The sequence below is a fragment of the Fukomys damarensis genome, unplaced genomic scaffold (genome assembly GCF_012274545.1).
Source record: "Fukomys damarensis isolate Sample0158 unplaced genomic scaffold, DMR_v1.0_HiC HiC_scaffold_30, whole genome shotgun sequence".
Classification (NCBI taxonomy): Eukaryota; Metazoa; Chordata; class Mammalia; order Rodentia; family Bathyergidae; genus Fukomys; species Fukomys damarensis.
The window spans coordinates 62,134,373-62,149,074 of record NW_022900942.1 but is presented as its reverse complement, the minus strand read 5'-3'; the positions used below and the strand labels follow the sequence as shown (position 1 = coordinate 62,149,074).

Below are 14,702 nucleotides of genomic sequence, written 5' to 3'. Positions count from 1 at the left end.
AAACTGATAAAGGGATATTTAGGCAGGGGGAGCCTAAAGCCACTCCTCAAGCCGGGTGATCTGCTGTGTTATTTCCTGCAGTGGCACATTTTTTATCCCTCTGCAATGTGTGATTGCTGCTTTGGATGGGAGAAGGATCAGCTTTGCATTTACAATGGGTGTTCCTCTGGCTGATAGAAATCCTCTTTCTTGCCAGATTGGTGCATTAGAGTGCAGCGTACTGTAGGCATATTTGGAATCAGTATGTGTGTTAATATCCCCGCTCTTTGCTAAGGTTTCCGCCCAGGTCAGTGTCATAAGCTTGGCCTGTTGTGAGGTGGTGCCATCTGGAAGTGGCATGGCTTCAATTACTTCTCTGGAGGAAAGGCACAGTCATTGTCATGATTGCTCTCTCCTGAAGCATAAGTGGCCTGACCAGGGGGTGTCTCAGAGGCGCTGCCACCAACAAACCAGTCAGGGACACGTGGGATGTGAGGAGAGGTCAGGTGGTGAAAGCTGCTAAGGAGAAATCAGCTAATTCAGGACAGGAGTGGTCCTCTGAAGTCCCTTGGGGTAAGGCTTGGGCATAAGTGAAGCAGGGTTTGGGGGGCTGTAATAGACGGAGACCAGAGGCTGTGTCAAGGTCAAGTGTAGGATCTGAGCTCTGGTGGGAGAAGTGCGATGAAGAGCTCTGTGGCTCCTCACACAGGGGAGTAACCCAGGGGAGGACCAGACCTGGAGGGGCTGATGGAAATACACTATTTCTGCCTTATGAATGAGGAGAGCGGCAGTGGTCCTCACCTTGAGGCAAAGTGGTCAGCTCTGAGGGACGGGGTCAGGTTGTTCAGAGAAACAAGCTACCGGGAGCAGGGAGAGCCTCCTCTGGCTGGGCCAAGAGTCCCAGTGCCTAAGACTTTGTGCAGCAGTATAAAGGTGGGAGGGTTTCTTAGGGTTGGGAAGGTGTAAAGTGGGGGCCTTGGTTAGGCCCTTTCTCAGTACCCGGAATGCGTGAGTTAGTGGTGGGTCCAGAGCCTGAGATAGCCCTCTAGTCCGTGGAGAGAGAGAAGTTCCCATTTAGTCCTGGGCAAGGCTGGAGAGGAAATTGTGTTTCTTCTTCTGGGATGTCTTGGGCAGTGGGAAGGATACCGTCCAACGCAGAGTCCCCATGTACTTTTGTATCACTGGGGACACAAGTCGGGCCATATGTTTAGAGACCCTATCACCTCGTCTGTCTGCTGGAAAGTTAGGAGAGCAGTTTGACTGCGGCCTGTGTCCTTGGAGAAGGTCCTCAACACACTGCCGGAGGCCACTAGGGCTTTGGCCAGAGTCAGAGAGGCCTCTGTGGAGCGCCTAGAGGTGGGAGCCACCATGGAACTCCTGAGGCAGAACTGTCTGAGTTAATTGCTGTGTGAAGTTAGGATCAGGACCAGGCCAGGTGAACGCCAAGACATTTTGAGCAGAGGGGCTTCATGAAGAAGGTACTTTAATCTAGTTTCTCTTTCTTTTCTGTCCCTCATGGCTCTCAGTTGGGAATAAATGAGGAATGTGGCATTTATGAGATCATTTCTGGGAGTCTGGGGTCCTTCTTATGATTTTGGAGCTTTTTTGTAATACCAGGAGTTGACTGAGAAGTGAACACGTCCTGTCCTTCCCTGGAGTCGGGATCCATGCTGGTTTATTTTGCTGGGGCGTCCACTGGATGGGACATAAAAGGGGCTGGATTTTCAGCAGGCTCCTGAGTAATCGCTCTTCACTTGCTGTTTACTTCCTTCTATGTATTCTTCTCCGTACCAGCTAGGGGCGAGTCATGCGATCACGCCTCTCGAGACACCTCTCGAGACTCCGGCCCCCATCCTGGGAAGTCCAGACAGGTCTAGTGGGGCTGTTTTGGAAACTGCGTGAGCCTCCACCATGTGTGTTGGGCTGTTCGGGCTTTGCTGGTGGAGTTCATCGGCCAAACGCTTCCCTCACAGGTAGAGACTTGAGGAATAGTTCAACGTCTGTCTTGCCAAGGGCGGCTGAATGCCTGCGTCATGTGCAGGAACTCCTTTCGCTATCTACCAGGGTCCTCGGAGAAGGGTCCCAGTCACTGTCACTCGTGGAAAAGGTGACACGGACATTGGCTGTTCCCTCGCCCCCGCTGCCGTGTAGCGGGGTGGCAGGGGCTGCATGGGAGCGGGTAGCAGGCTGAGAGGGTGAGGAGAGGGCGTGCAAGGCCTCTGCCAGGTCAGGGTCAGAGTTCATCGTGAGTTTTTCTCCAGCAGGAGAATCTGGCGGGCAGAGCAAGCTTGGCAAGGAGAAAGATGCAAGTAGAGAGTAAAGAAAGCTTGGGCATCAGGGACCTCCTGCTGTCCACGGCTTCTCTGCAGGCAGTTATCAAGATCACCAGAATTTGGAAGTCAGAGTAGCCAAAGTCAGGCTGTTGTTTGCCACTGGCTGGCTCGTACCTAGGCCAAGCCATGAGACAACATAATATGAGATGTTTAGGCCTAATGTTCCATTTCAACTGAGGGGAGAAAGTTCTTAGGAGTCAACCCAAAGGGGTGTCTGCTGGAATTTGGGAAATTTGGGAGCCCACAGTTGCTGGTAAGAGAGCCGCGGAGTCCGTCCTTGGGTCGGGCTGTCCCCCACACAGGGCCAGGGCCCGGCCATGTCAGTGAGGCTGTTCCCCAGTCTGCACAGGTGTCCCTGCCCCAGGTGCTCTGGAAATCCATCGCAGAGCCCAGCCCTGCGGACCCCCAGGGGTGTGGGACGCCTAGGGAAAGGCAGGGCCGGTCTTGCCAGTCCTGGGCTGCATCCTGAGCGAAGGGCTAGCAGGAAATGGCAAGCCCTCCCGGAGCTGGTGAGGAAGAGCGGAAAGCAGAGGGGAAGCAGGACCCCCCACCCGCCGCCGGAAAGCATCTCTTGGCTCCTAGCAGGTCAGAGAAAGCCCCTGACTAGGCCTGACCGGGAGTGGGGGTCCCTGCAGGATGCTTCTTTCTGCATGAGCTCTCCTCCAGGGCAGGACCACAAAGGAAGAGGTGGGGGACCCCAGGGCAGCCCCTCAGTCTCTTCCCTGCAGGTCACCAAAATCTTAGGAAAAGAAGGAAGAAAAAACAAAGGCGCAAGCTCCCCAGGGCAGGCTTATTGCAGAACACACCGGAGAGGGCCCGCCCTGGCCCTGGGACCAGCCTGGGTATTCTCCTGCAGTCGTGAGCATGAAGAGGCCAACGTGGGACCTCACTCAACGAGGAGAGTGAAGAAACGGATCCCCTAGAGCCAGGGCAAAATGGTGCTCAACAATGTGGTGTAGTCTTTAATTCCCCCGCCTTTGGTCCCAGCAGCAGAGGGGTGACCAATGCAATGTATAAACAGGATTTAAGTTTTTTCTCAATTTCTTTTTTAATAGTCTAGAATTCAGAATTATTTAAGAAATTAATTACAGGAAATTTATCATTTGAAATGGTTCTATATGAAAATTTTCATTTATTTAATTTTGGCCCTTGAAATCCTATTTATCTTTGCACAAATGAGGAAAAGGTTTTTAAGTTAAAAAGAAAAGACAGAGAAGAATGTGCATATATATATGTGTATATATTGTTATTGTTGTTTCCTTTTCTTTTGGTGTTTTGAGACTGGTCACTATGTAGCTCAGACTGGTTTAGAACTTGAGATACTCCTGCCTCAGCCTCCAGATAGCTGGGATTATAGGTGTGTGATACCATGTAGGCTAAAAATAGAAAAAATTTTAAAGAATAAATTTGTGTCCTCATCACAAAATGGTAAGTGTATGGGGTCATACAAATGTTAATAACTCAATTTAGGCATTCCACGATGTACCTATATTTTAAAATATATTGTACAGCACAATATTTATAATTTTTCCATTACAACATAAATAATTGTAATAGAATGAAATTAATCCCACTCTCAAAAAAGGAGAAATTGCACTTGTTATCAGAGTAAGTGTGTCAGACTGTTTTCTGAAGAAACTAGCTCAGTGAATTGAAAACACAAACATATATATATTTTATATATATGTATATGTATATATTTATTTATTTTGCTGCCTTTTTTTTTTTGTACTAGAGAACATGGGACCTTGAGCATGTGAGGCAGGCAGCAGCACCACTGAGCTGAATCCCTGGCCTAAAACAAAAATATTTAGAGGATAAAAAAGGCAAAATTGCCAAGGGGATCAATTTCATATCAGGTTCATAATGTTGGGGGGAAGCAATTTTGTTGCAAGGCTTTTATATGGCTCATGTCCCCCCAGAGCCTCATGTAGTCATAGGTGGGACTTTTTCAGAGGCAGCTGGATCTAGAGTCTGTGATGCTGGGATTGATTCCTGGTGCAGTGCTAGGCTCAAGGGCACTGGGATGAAGGGTGTGAGTGCTGCCTGCCACAAGTAGCCTGGGTTAGATAAAAGTGGCAGCAAGAGCTGTGGTCATACCTCTGCACACCATGCAATGTTTCTCCTCTTCCACGCCCCTCTGCCAGGCCACCCTGCCTTGGAATCAGCTGATTATTGACTGAACCTCTACAAACTGGGAGCTAAATAAACCTCTCCTCCTTTAATTTTGGGTATCGAGCATTTTGCCTCAGGAACATGAAAAGTAACTAAGACAGCTGTCATAGTTACAAAGACCATTCACTATTCAGACATCAGGATATCAAAAATCAGGAATCACAGTAGCAGTTTAGAACTGTAGCAATTTAGAACTGTAACACCAGCTATGAGGAAGCTGAGGCAGGAAGGTTGAAAGTTCAAGGCCAGCCTGGGGAATTTAGCAAAACCCTGTCTCAAGGAGAAGAAAAAAACAACAACCTAAAATCAAAAGACAGGGAAGACATTGTTCAGAGTGTTTAGGTTCACTGGGAATTTCTAGGGTTTATGATTTTGGAGACGGGATCAGTCAGGAAGTTATTTTTGAGTTCTTCTAAGAAAGCTTTATTTTATTGCTTGATTCTGTTGCTTCCTGTAGCATGTGATGTGCGCGTAACTGTACCGGCAGCAGAATGAAGTTTCGCTCTTGCTTTCCAAGAGATTATTACTGAAACAAGCATTGGAGGGAAGGAAAGGATGGGATTCACCACACAGAGCCCTGGGGTGGGAATGGGTGGGGGTCATGGACCGTTTCGGTTCCGCAGCTGCAGACCTCAGGAGGTCGGTAATTTCCAACCTTTGATTCAGCTCCCAGTGAAAGGCTGGTGAGGAAGCTTACCAGCACAGCTGCTCTGGTCGTAGGATGGGTTCTGTTGCAGCAAACCTTACAAAAATGAAAACGTTAAGAATGCTCTTGATTCAGCTGACTTCCCAAACAGCACAGCTCAGCAGTGCGGTGCAGTCCTGGCTTCTTCCTCCTACAGCTAACACCCAGCACTCAGAGAGGGGATCCAGCTGCCAGCATCTGCAGCCCCAGCTGGTTGGGGAGGGGAATCATCCTAAATTGGGGGTCTCCTGTACTCGGAGAAGGTGGAACCTAGGTCCTATCTTGGGCAAAGATAGCTTCTTAGAGATTTCACATCCTCGGGCTTCATCGTGTGGGAAACAGCAGACAAGCATCTCTGGGCCTCTCCCAAAGAGAGAAGTCGACAGGAAACCCCAGATCTTATGATGTTGGACTAAGGGTGCCGCATGGTCGGCGCGGCTCTGAGGAATAGTGGGACCCACCTGGTCCTCCCCAAGGCTTTTGTCACTGTCCGCTCCTGGTGTGGGTAACCTGCTCTGTCAGGAACACTGACCCCTCTCCATTTGCACAGCACAGCTGGGATCCCATTGTGGTGTTCTGATGGCAGCAGGAGTAAGAACCACCTGTTGTATGTGTTTATAGATCCTAGGTTCAGCCCAGATACTTTGAATTGGTCAAGTATGAGGCAGTGTCCATGGGATTCTACCAGATACAGGCTAAATATCACATGCTTAAATTCCCAGATCTTTTATTGTTTTTTATTTTAAGACAGGGTCTCAATAAGTCACCCAGGCTGGACTGGAACTTGCGATCCTCCTGCCTCAGCCTCCCAGCGTATTAAAGAGGAAGATTGGGCAGATGCAGGCCCCAGATATTAGTGGGAAATCTCTGTGCCTTTCTTTTAATTTTGCTGTGAACTGACAATGGAGCTCAAAAGATCCTATTTTGAAAGAAGAACACATAAGCAATCTGATTCACAAAAGGCTTCTGGGGGCTGGGGATTGAACTCAGTAGTTCTGCTGTCTGCCTCCTTGCAAGTGAGAGGTCCTGAGTTCGATCCCCAGTACCAGAATAAATAAATAAATACATTTTTAAAATGCACCTGACTATTTGCAGCCTGTAGCCCTTCCCTCCCAATGGACAGAGACGATCTTCCCCTAACAGTCCGTAGCAGCCCCACTCGGGTCTGAGTTGTGTCAAATAGGGTGCTGAGAGGAAGCCCAGGAGGAAATGGATGCATTACGTTTCTATTTCTCATCTAGGTTTCACTTTCCTAACGGAGAACTGATCTGTTCCCTGGAAACTGGCCACGAAACACCCTTCCTTACAGGAAGTCGGCCTGATACACAACGAAAACACAGCATTTGAAGGAGATGCACGAGATAGGTGTGGTGACTCATGCCTGTCATCCTGGCTGGTGCCGGAAGACCATGAATTTGAGACCAGCCTGTGCTACAGTGTCTTAAAAAGAAAGAAGAGGAGGAGAAAGAGAGGAGAAATGGACAGATAGTGGAACATGTAGGTCATTTCATTGTATATAACCACAGGAATTATAAAAAATGACAGTGTTTATTTTTTCATGTTCCTTAAAGGGTATCTTTTTAGTTTAGTTTGCATGTGTGTGGCTGTAGGGGGGAGCAGTGGGGATTGAAGTCAAGGCCTTCACACTAAGCTATATTCCTAAGTCTTTTCTTTCTTTGTGGTACCAGGAGTCAAACTCAGGCCCTCACACTTCCCAGGCTGAGCTATATCCCCAGCCCTTTTTTTTATTTTTTATTTTTTGTTGTTTTTTTGGTACCGGGGATTGAACTCAGGACCTTGTGCTTGAGAGGCAGGCGGCAGAACTACTGAGCTAAATCCTTGGCTCCCCCAGCCCTTTTTTTAAAGATAGGGTCTCACTAAGTCACTAACTTGCCCAGGGTGGTCTTGAACTTGTGATCTTTCTGCCTCCAGAGGGCTGGGATTATAGGCACATGCTACTGTGCCCAGCTTGTATTTTTTTCAGTTCTAAATGCTCCCATCAATACTTACCGCCGGCCAATCCTTGCCGAGCCTGCTCCAGTCCCTTTTCACAGCCCTCCTCCAGCTTGCAGTGCTCGTGACTCCTGTAACTGGCCCTCTGCTGTCCCGTGGGGCTCAGCTCCTGCTGTGCCTAAAACGCCATCTAGAAAAGAAATTCTTCTCTGCAGGAAACAGGATACTCACAGAGATTAAAAAAACAAAACAAAACAAAAAAACGACCCAACAACAAAAAACCCTAACCTTGCCAGGCAAGGAGAACAGAGCATCCCCACCCACTGCCAGATGTGTGTGAAACAGACTTCTGTGTGCAGGAGAGTTGGAGCAATGCACACACACTGTCCGTCTGCATGTTTTTGTGCCTGTCTTGTGGATGTTTCCTGCCTCCCTTGGCTGTTGGGTGTGGCCCTCCTGTTTCTGTGATCTAGACATGAAGAAAGGCTTTACAAAAAATAAAGACGTTAAAGCAGAGTCAGAAGTGCACACACGGGGAAGTTTATAGTAAATAGTGTATTGTTTCCAGCTTTGGACGCCGGAGAGAAAGACTGCTTCCGGTACAGGCTAGAGTCGTGCCGGTGTTCTAGCTCACGGCCAACCATAACGGGAAGGGAAGCGCACGTTTCTAGTACCGGTGAGACTGTGTTCTTCTCTTCCTGCGTCTCTGCCTCTTCTCCCAGGAGAGAGCTTCCATGGATGTGCAGGAAATAATGAATGAGTCACCAAGGGAAAATTCACCTCCGATACTGCACCAGGGCCTCCAGTTCCAAGTTACTGTTTGAATTTTCCTCCTCCTTAGTGAAATTTGTCACGGGCTGCGCCCCAGAGCTATAATGCTTCTGAGACTGCCAAGAAGCAGCTTTAATTACCTGAGGCTTGAGAGTCTGCTGATGGCCAGACCGATAAGTGGTGTCACAGGGCACAGAGAAGGCGGCGGAACAATGTTTCCAGCCAATCGTAAGACAGCATGCCCTACAGCTGCAAAAGATGACGGCCAATCCCTTTTCAGAGTCAGCCGCATACAGTCCAGCCCCTGTAATAAGCCTCTCCTCGCCTGGGGAGCCCGCGACTGCAGGAAGGGCCTGTGATCTGGCTTCTGCCATCTCTGAGTAGCTTCTTCAGCTTTCGCAGTGACTGTCCCATAGCTCTTTGCCCAGAAGTTTCCCTCAGGAAAGTCACGAGGGCAGGCTGTTCCCAGTTCTCCCCTTGCCGGTCTCGCCTCTTCACACACAGGTTGAGAGCATTTGGCTTTGCTGCTCTCGGTAGCTGCTCCTTGCTCACCTCCTACCATGGGGGTGGGGGTTCCCCTGATGTCAGAGCCAACAGCCTTTGCCGTCTCCACAGCCGACTCCATCGCACATTGTTACTGTTGTACTTGGGTGTCGCCCAAAGCCCCACGGGGTCTTAGGTGGGGTTCTGGGCGGGTGAGTGGACGTCATGATTGGTCAGTGGAGCGTAGATAAAGGGGACTTGGGAGGGGGTCCCGGGGCGTGGCCTGGAAGGGTCTGTCTTCCTCCTTTCATTTCTCTGGGCTTCCTGCCTGCCCTGCTGCGAGCAGTTCTCTGCCACGCCATCCTGCACGGTGGCTGCAACCTCTACACAATGTGAGGCAAATTAAACCTCTTGTCCCTTAAATTGTGGGTGCTGGGTATTGTGTTTCAGGCCTGAGGGAGCAGGGCGAGAGCACATCTGGAATTCTTTTCTAGGCAAAAGGACGTGGATCATGACCCTCCAGATGCCCGGGAAACCAGCTGTCGGAGGCCCGCTCTCATCCTGCTCCAAGGCTGGCAGGTGCCCAGGGCGTCCATTCGACAGCCACTCTGCTTTTCTCCTGGTGGTGGAGTTTTGCATTCTTCATCTTGAGCAAAGCACTTCTCTCACCGGCCCTGGCAGATAACTTTTCTGTACTTCCCTCGAGTAGACACTTTCTACTGCTGAGGCTGAGATAATTCGGAGTAGTTTCCCCCACTGTCCCAACCCTCTGCTAGGACCCCACAGTGGGTCGGCCGTGTGCTGTTTTAGACACAGCACCCGAAGCTCCTAAGCGAAACTCACTTCCGCTAGTGAGCAGACTGGCTTCTCCACTGTCCATGTCTTTCCCCTGTCTGCGGGGTTCAGAGATCTGTGGGGGGACCCGTCCGCCACCAGGGAGCGGTCACCTCGCCTTCATGAGCAGTCGAATGTTTCTGTGCGTGTGGGGTGTTCCCCTTTTGGATCCGAGCCCAGCTAGGGTATGGTGGGGGCACCTTCTGCTTCAGACCTGATGTCTCTCCCCGCTTAGAAGTGAGCAGCTCTGCGGAAGAGAAACGATTCCGCGCTCCTGACCTTGATAGGCGATGTTGGTGCCACTTGGCCCCGGCTCGGCTCCCTCAGTTGCTTGCTCTGAACCTCGCTCTGAACCACTCTCCTGCCCACCCCCAGCACACCAACCCGGGGCCAAACTTCGCGCAGTTCCTGTATCCTCTGGGGTCGCCACTCTGAACGATTCCTCAGCTTCTTCCCTAGCGACTTCCTGGACATCTTGCGGGGCGCTTCGCAATCTCCCTTGTCCTCATGATGCTTTTTATTGATTTCAGGTTGTTCTCCAACTGATTAGCCCGGCCCCAGGTGAGATCACGTAGGGACAAAGTAATGCGCACCTAGGGAGCCAGCGGGATGGAACAGTTGGGAACTGAGGTTCCGAAGTCAGACTGCTGTATTCAGGTCCTGCGGTTTGCTAAAGAACTTTGCTGTTCACGGCGAGAACGTGAACTTTACCTCTCGGTTTCCCCACTCATCAGCAATCTGCTTCGAGGGTGTGAGGCTAAAACTGATTTATGGTATAATATTAGGCTTAAGGGCCCTAGGACTGAGGGTGTGAGCGCTATGTTTTAAATAGTCTAGATAAGATAAGAGGGACAGAAAAATGCTGTTAACTTTTTTTTTGTTCTTGTTTTTTGCTACCTTGTGGGCACCCTGAACTGTTCTCTGCCACACCCCTGTGCAAGCCACCTTGCCCCGGGGCCAGCCGATCGAGGACGGAAACCTCTACAAACTGAGCTAAATAACCTTTGCCCCGTTCACTTTCCGTGTCAGCTATTCTGTCTCAGCAACGAGAAAATAATGAAGATACTCTGACTCCAAAAATCATGGAGAAATCAGGGGAAAAATCATGACAAAATAAATTCAAGCAAAGCAGGAGTTAATTAGTAAGGAAAAAAAGCCAAATTCTTTTTTTTTTTTTTGCCAAATTCTTAATGATTGAGAAAATAAAAGGAAATATTAACAATGAATTTAACAGGGAAACATTGGCTATTTGATTCCAGGAAATGAAGATAGTTCAAACATGCAAAAATTAATTTAAAAATTGTAATAATTTATATAAATTTTAGTAATTTATACAAATTATTGTTTTATGGGTAAATGGATAAAAGAAGACAAAAACTCTTCAATTCTGTGAAAAACTGGATCAGGTAGGAAAACGTCTAAGATAATATAATTTACTGGATTTACAGGAGAGATTAGAAACACAAGCATGAGCAGGATTGTATAGAAGAACCAGGTGAAACTAGCAAAGCACTACACCCACAAAAAGCAGCCACTCAGGTGGGAATCTTACCAAACGTGAAAAGCTAACACTTTTATATCATTCCCAAGACACTGTAAAAAGGAAAATGTCTAACTTCTTTATTTGAAATGATTCGAAAACCTGACAGAAACTAAAACTATGGAACATACTACACCAAGCTCATTCATGACTATTAATACAAAAACTAAAATCTCAAAAGGTTAACAGAATCCCACAGCATATTAAAAGAAAAGAAAAGAAAAAATGTATCCATTAGGAGTGTTGTGAACCTCTTGTCCAGCTACTCAGGAGACAGAGGCAGGAGGATCTCTGGGCCCAGGAGTCGGGGCTGTGTTCATTAGGTGTTGGCCTAGGTATCAGGGTGGACGCACACCTGGAATAGCCACTGTAGGCCAGCTTGGGCAAGATGGGGCTACCTCATCCCTGAAAAAAGAAAAACACTCCAAGACCAAGTGTGATATTTTCTACCAATCAATGCAAGACCATGTATATGTTAAGAAAATAATCATATCAAAATATTAGGAGAAAAATCATATATCAATGTCATAGATACTTAAAAGTCATTTGATGAAATCCAGCAACTGTAATGAGAAAAAATGAGTACTTCCGAAATATGACAATACAAAAGCTGGCATCATGATGAATAGCAAAACACTCATGGCATCGCCATTACAATTAGGAAAATGTCCAGATGGCCACTCTCACAATGATTACTTAATACATATTATATTTGATTTATTGGCAACACAGACAAAAGAAGGCAATTAGAAGTGTAAGTAAAGACATAAATGAAATGAGTATTATTTGCAGGAATTATAACTGAACAAACTCAGCAACTTCAATAAAACTACTGAAAAATAAGATTCATTAAGTTTGTGACAAATCAGATAAATATGCAGAAATCATTACCTTTGATATATACAAGTCACAACCAGATAGGAAATAAAATGGAAGCAAAGACCCATTCAAAATAGCAACAGAAGGATGTCTAGAAAGAAACTTAAAAATATGCAAGATGTTTGTGAAATGTTTACAAACCCAACAAAAGGAAAATATGCCATGCTTTTTTTGGGGGGGTCAGGAAGACTCCACATCATAAAGGGTGTTCCCCATTTTGTTTATAAATGGTGAGTGCCAAGGTGGGGTCAGTGTGCAAGGATTTTATGGAGGGAAAAGGCTGAGAGAAAGGAAGTAGGGAGGCAGCTGAGGAAGGGTGAGCAAGCCCAGACCACATGGCAGCCAAGGGAAGGAGAGAGGCTTGTTGGAAGCTTCCAAGATGGCGGGGGCCTGAGACGGTGCGGGAAGGCGGTAGGGGATTCCCGGGCTGAAGCCACTCCCCTCCCTGTAGCAGGAGGTCTGTGTCACATCCTCACCGCCATATTCACAGCACATATCCTCCTCTTCACACAGGCTCAGGGCACAACTCTTTCATGGTCCACATGGCTGTGTCTTCCTGAGGGAACATGAGGCCGGTGAAAAGAATGAGTGTGTACTTGCTGCAGGTTCTGGGTGCTCGAGCTGGTACCCGTCCTTTCTCTCCTCTACCTTCCATTTGAAATTCATCTCACTCTCAGCTACCATTTGGGCTTATCTGGTGCTGTGACCCAAAACATCTTCAGAGGATCTGAACACAAGACAGATGTACTCCTGTTTGGGCTCATTCCTGAAGATAGTGAGTGGTGAGAAACTGTAGGCAGCAAAAGCATCTGATCTATTAGTTCTTAAACTTGTTTTCTTACTGATAAAATTTTGCTTATTTTTCATTCATGAACCCCTACTTTGTTTGAACTTATTTCCTCCCTTCCATTTTTAGATTCTTAGTTTCTTGTTTCAAATGTATTTAAAGCTATGAATCTTCCTCTGGGTTCTACCCTAGTATTATCCCACATTTTTGGCATGTTTTCTTTTCCCAGAATAGGGGTCTATCCACGTGAGGATAAAGTGCTGGGCCTATTAGGACAGAACAGGTGTCTCGGAGCCCACCTGCCACCACGTGGCCAGTGGTTCTCAAGGGATGGCTCTGTATCAGAGGCTGTGGTGGTGTCTGTTGCTGACAGGATGAAAACGGAGTTGCAGTAACCAGGTCAATCTTGGTAAGTCGGAGTCCCTGTGATTGGACCTATACAAGACTTCTATTTCTAACAGCCCCTCGGGTGCTCTTCACCAGTTCTACTTCAGTTGGCTGAGCGATTTTGTGTCTCTTTCGCTGTAGATATTTTCAGGTGTTTAACACATGACACAAAAGGTCTGTGCCCACCGCAGGTGTTTGGCCACTTGGCTCTACCAGAGAACTTTGTTTCCTTCCAGTACCCATTGTGTTCAGGACCCTGGCCCGAGGGCCAAGCCATTGGCCACTGCTTGGAAATCCGAATGTGTTCTTATCTCAGACCATTCAACAAGTGGGCGACTGTGTGCTCTGCGCCGCACTGCCCATCCGGAAGATCTTCCCCGGACCGGGGTTACAGAGCCATCTCTCAGTCTGGCTGTGTCCCTGCCAAACCCCACCTGTAAACCAAGCTTGGGTTATTCTTTCCCCTTCAGCTAATCGTGCGGGATGCTGTTTCCATAGGTGAAAACGAAAAGAGGGGTGCACCAGGGGCCCGACTGCCTGCAGGGTAGCTTGTTGGCCCCTTCGGTCTGCTCAGGTCGATCCTGGAGGTGCTGCGCCTGTTCCTACCAAGGCTGTAATGTGCCCCAGGAGCTGCTTCTTAAACGCCCCTGGGGTTGAATTCAAGACTGTGCATCAGTTCCAATTTCCAGGGTTGCTTCTTCCAGATGTGACTGGAGGTGAACTGGAATTCTCTAGGAACGAATTATCATCTCTAAAATTCGGGGGTTGAGATTGACGATTTCATCGTTTCCTCTGATTCTCACATTCTGTATTCTTCTGCTTCAGAGTGAAGATGGCACCGTCCTTTGTATTTACACAAGTGATCAGCAATCTTCTCCGAGAAAGGAGTTGGAGGAAACATGTAGGCTGTGTAGACCACATGGCTGCTATTGCAGGCACTCGGCTCTGCTGCAGGTGAAAGAGGTCAGACACCCGTGAACGAGTACACGCGGCCCACTGCCTGGGCTCTGGTGGGCTTCTCAAGTTAGGCAAAGAAATGAGAGGAAGAAAACATACTTTACTCATGCAGTTTTATTAACTGTAGGTTCACATATAACTGCTCTTTCATAGCTAAAAATAATCTAACAGGCTATCATAATTCCAGGCTATATATATATACATATATTTTCAGTTAAAGAACTAGATTTATAAAATATACAAGATAATCAACTTTTTCTTTTTTCTTTTTTGGTACCAGGGATGGAACGAACTCAGGAACTTGCGCTTGCGAGGCAGGCGGTGGAACCACTGAGCTACATCCCCGGCCCTCAACATTTTATCTTCATTCATCAGAAGCCTTAAGGAGAGTGGCATTCTTCTTATATTTTTCTGCTATCTCTCTAATATTTTCCAAAAGATCTTCTGACATGCACTCTTCGTACTCTCTATCAACTTTAGTAATCTGTTCCTCAAGATGTTTCTAGTGAAAACAATAAGCGATAATTAATGTAAAAACATACATTTTGTGAAAAGTGTGAAATTTACAAATAAGAGTAAAATATTTGTAAGTTAAGAACAGAAATAAAAAGAATATTCTCTTTGGGGGCTAGTACTGGGAACTGACCCTAGGGCCTTTGCACTGAGCTACATCCCCACCCTTTTCTTATTTTTCATTTTGAGATAAGGTAAGCTAAGCTGCTAAATTGCTCAAGTTGGGCTTGAACTCGTGATCCTTCTGCCTCATCTCCCAGACTACTGGGATTATAGTCATGTGCCACTATGCTCAGCTAGTTGTAGGGGCTCTGTACAAAAAGTTGGAGGGCCAGGGATTTAGCTCAGTGGTGCCACCGCCTGCCTTGTAAGCCCAAGGTCCCAGGTTCAATCCCCAGTACCAAAAAAAAAAAAAAAGAAAAGAAA

General features: G+C 47.4%; 2 protein-coding genes and 1 long non-coding RNA gene across 11 annotated transcripts in view; 1 reads left to right on the top strand and 2 right to left on the bottom strand.

Moving 5' to 3' along the window:
* Positions 1-4,872: 4,872 nt before the first annotated feature.
* On the bottom strand, positions 4,873-8,579 carry LOC117283736. 7 transcript variants are annotated; one of them, XR_004514771.1, is made up of 4 exons: positions 7,414-8,579; positions 7,183-7,315; positions 5,185-5,229; positions 4,873-5,013 (listed from the first exon to the last, which is right to left on the bottom strand). XR_004514771.1 is itself a non-coding variant. In XM_033757380.1 (4 exons), the coding sequence occupies exons 1-2, from the start codon at positions 8,519-8,521 to the stop codon at positions 7,632-7,634; spliced, it is 708 nt and encodes a 235-aa protein (XP_033613271.1). In that variant the 5' UTR covers positions 8,522-8,579; the 3' UTR covers positions 4,873-5,229; positions 7,183-7,315; positions 7,414-7,631. The 7 variants fall into 7 exon arrangements, 4 of the variants coding, with proteins under 4 accessions (XP_033613271.1, XP_033613273.1, XP_033613274.1 ...); XR_004514772.1 differs by having other exon boundaries at positions 4,873-5,229; positions 7,414-8,145; positions 8,449-8,579; XM_033757380.1 differs by having other exon boundaries at positions 4,873-5,229; positions 7,414-7,854; positions 8,037-8,579.
* Positions 8,580-8,692: 113 nt separating this feature from the next.
* Positions 8,693-12,705, top strand: LOC104872432. Its single transcript, XR_004514774.1, has 5 exons — positions 8,693-8,771; positions 8,874-8,958; positions 9,744-9,774; positions 12,146-12,414; positions 12,649-12,705. It is a non-coding gene; the product is annotated as an uncharacterized LOC104872432 (long non-coding RNA).
* Positions 11,727-14,702, bottom strand: part of Ndc80 (NDC80 kinetochore complex component) — a 40,376-nt gene continuing 37,400 nt past the window's right edge. For 2 of the 3 annotated variants that reach the window (XM_010638688.2, XM_010638689.2), the window contains exon 17: positions 14,070-14,265. In XM_010638688.2, the coding sequence (XP_010636990.1) occupies positions 14,128-14,265 (138 nt within the window). In that variant the 3' untranslated portion in view covers positions 14,070-14,127. Of the gene's footprint in view, positions 13,822-14,069; positions 14,266-14,702 lie in introns of those variants that run through there. The other variant, XM_033757379.1, reaches the window with a different exon arrangement.

Coding starts and splice junctions, on each gene's coding strand:
- LOC117283736 (XM_033757380.1), bottom strand. CDS start 8,521: ATGGAGTCGGCTGTGGAGACGGCAAAGGCTGTTGGCTCTGACATCAGG. Junction 7,855..8,036: donor AGCAGACTCTCAAGCCTCAG/GTAATTAAAGCT, acceptor CATCCATGGAAG/CTCTCTCCTGGGAGAAGAGG.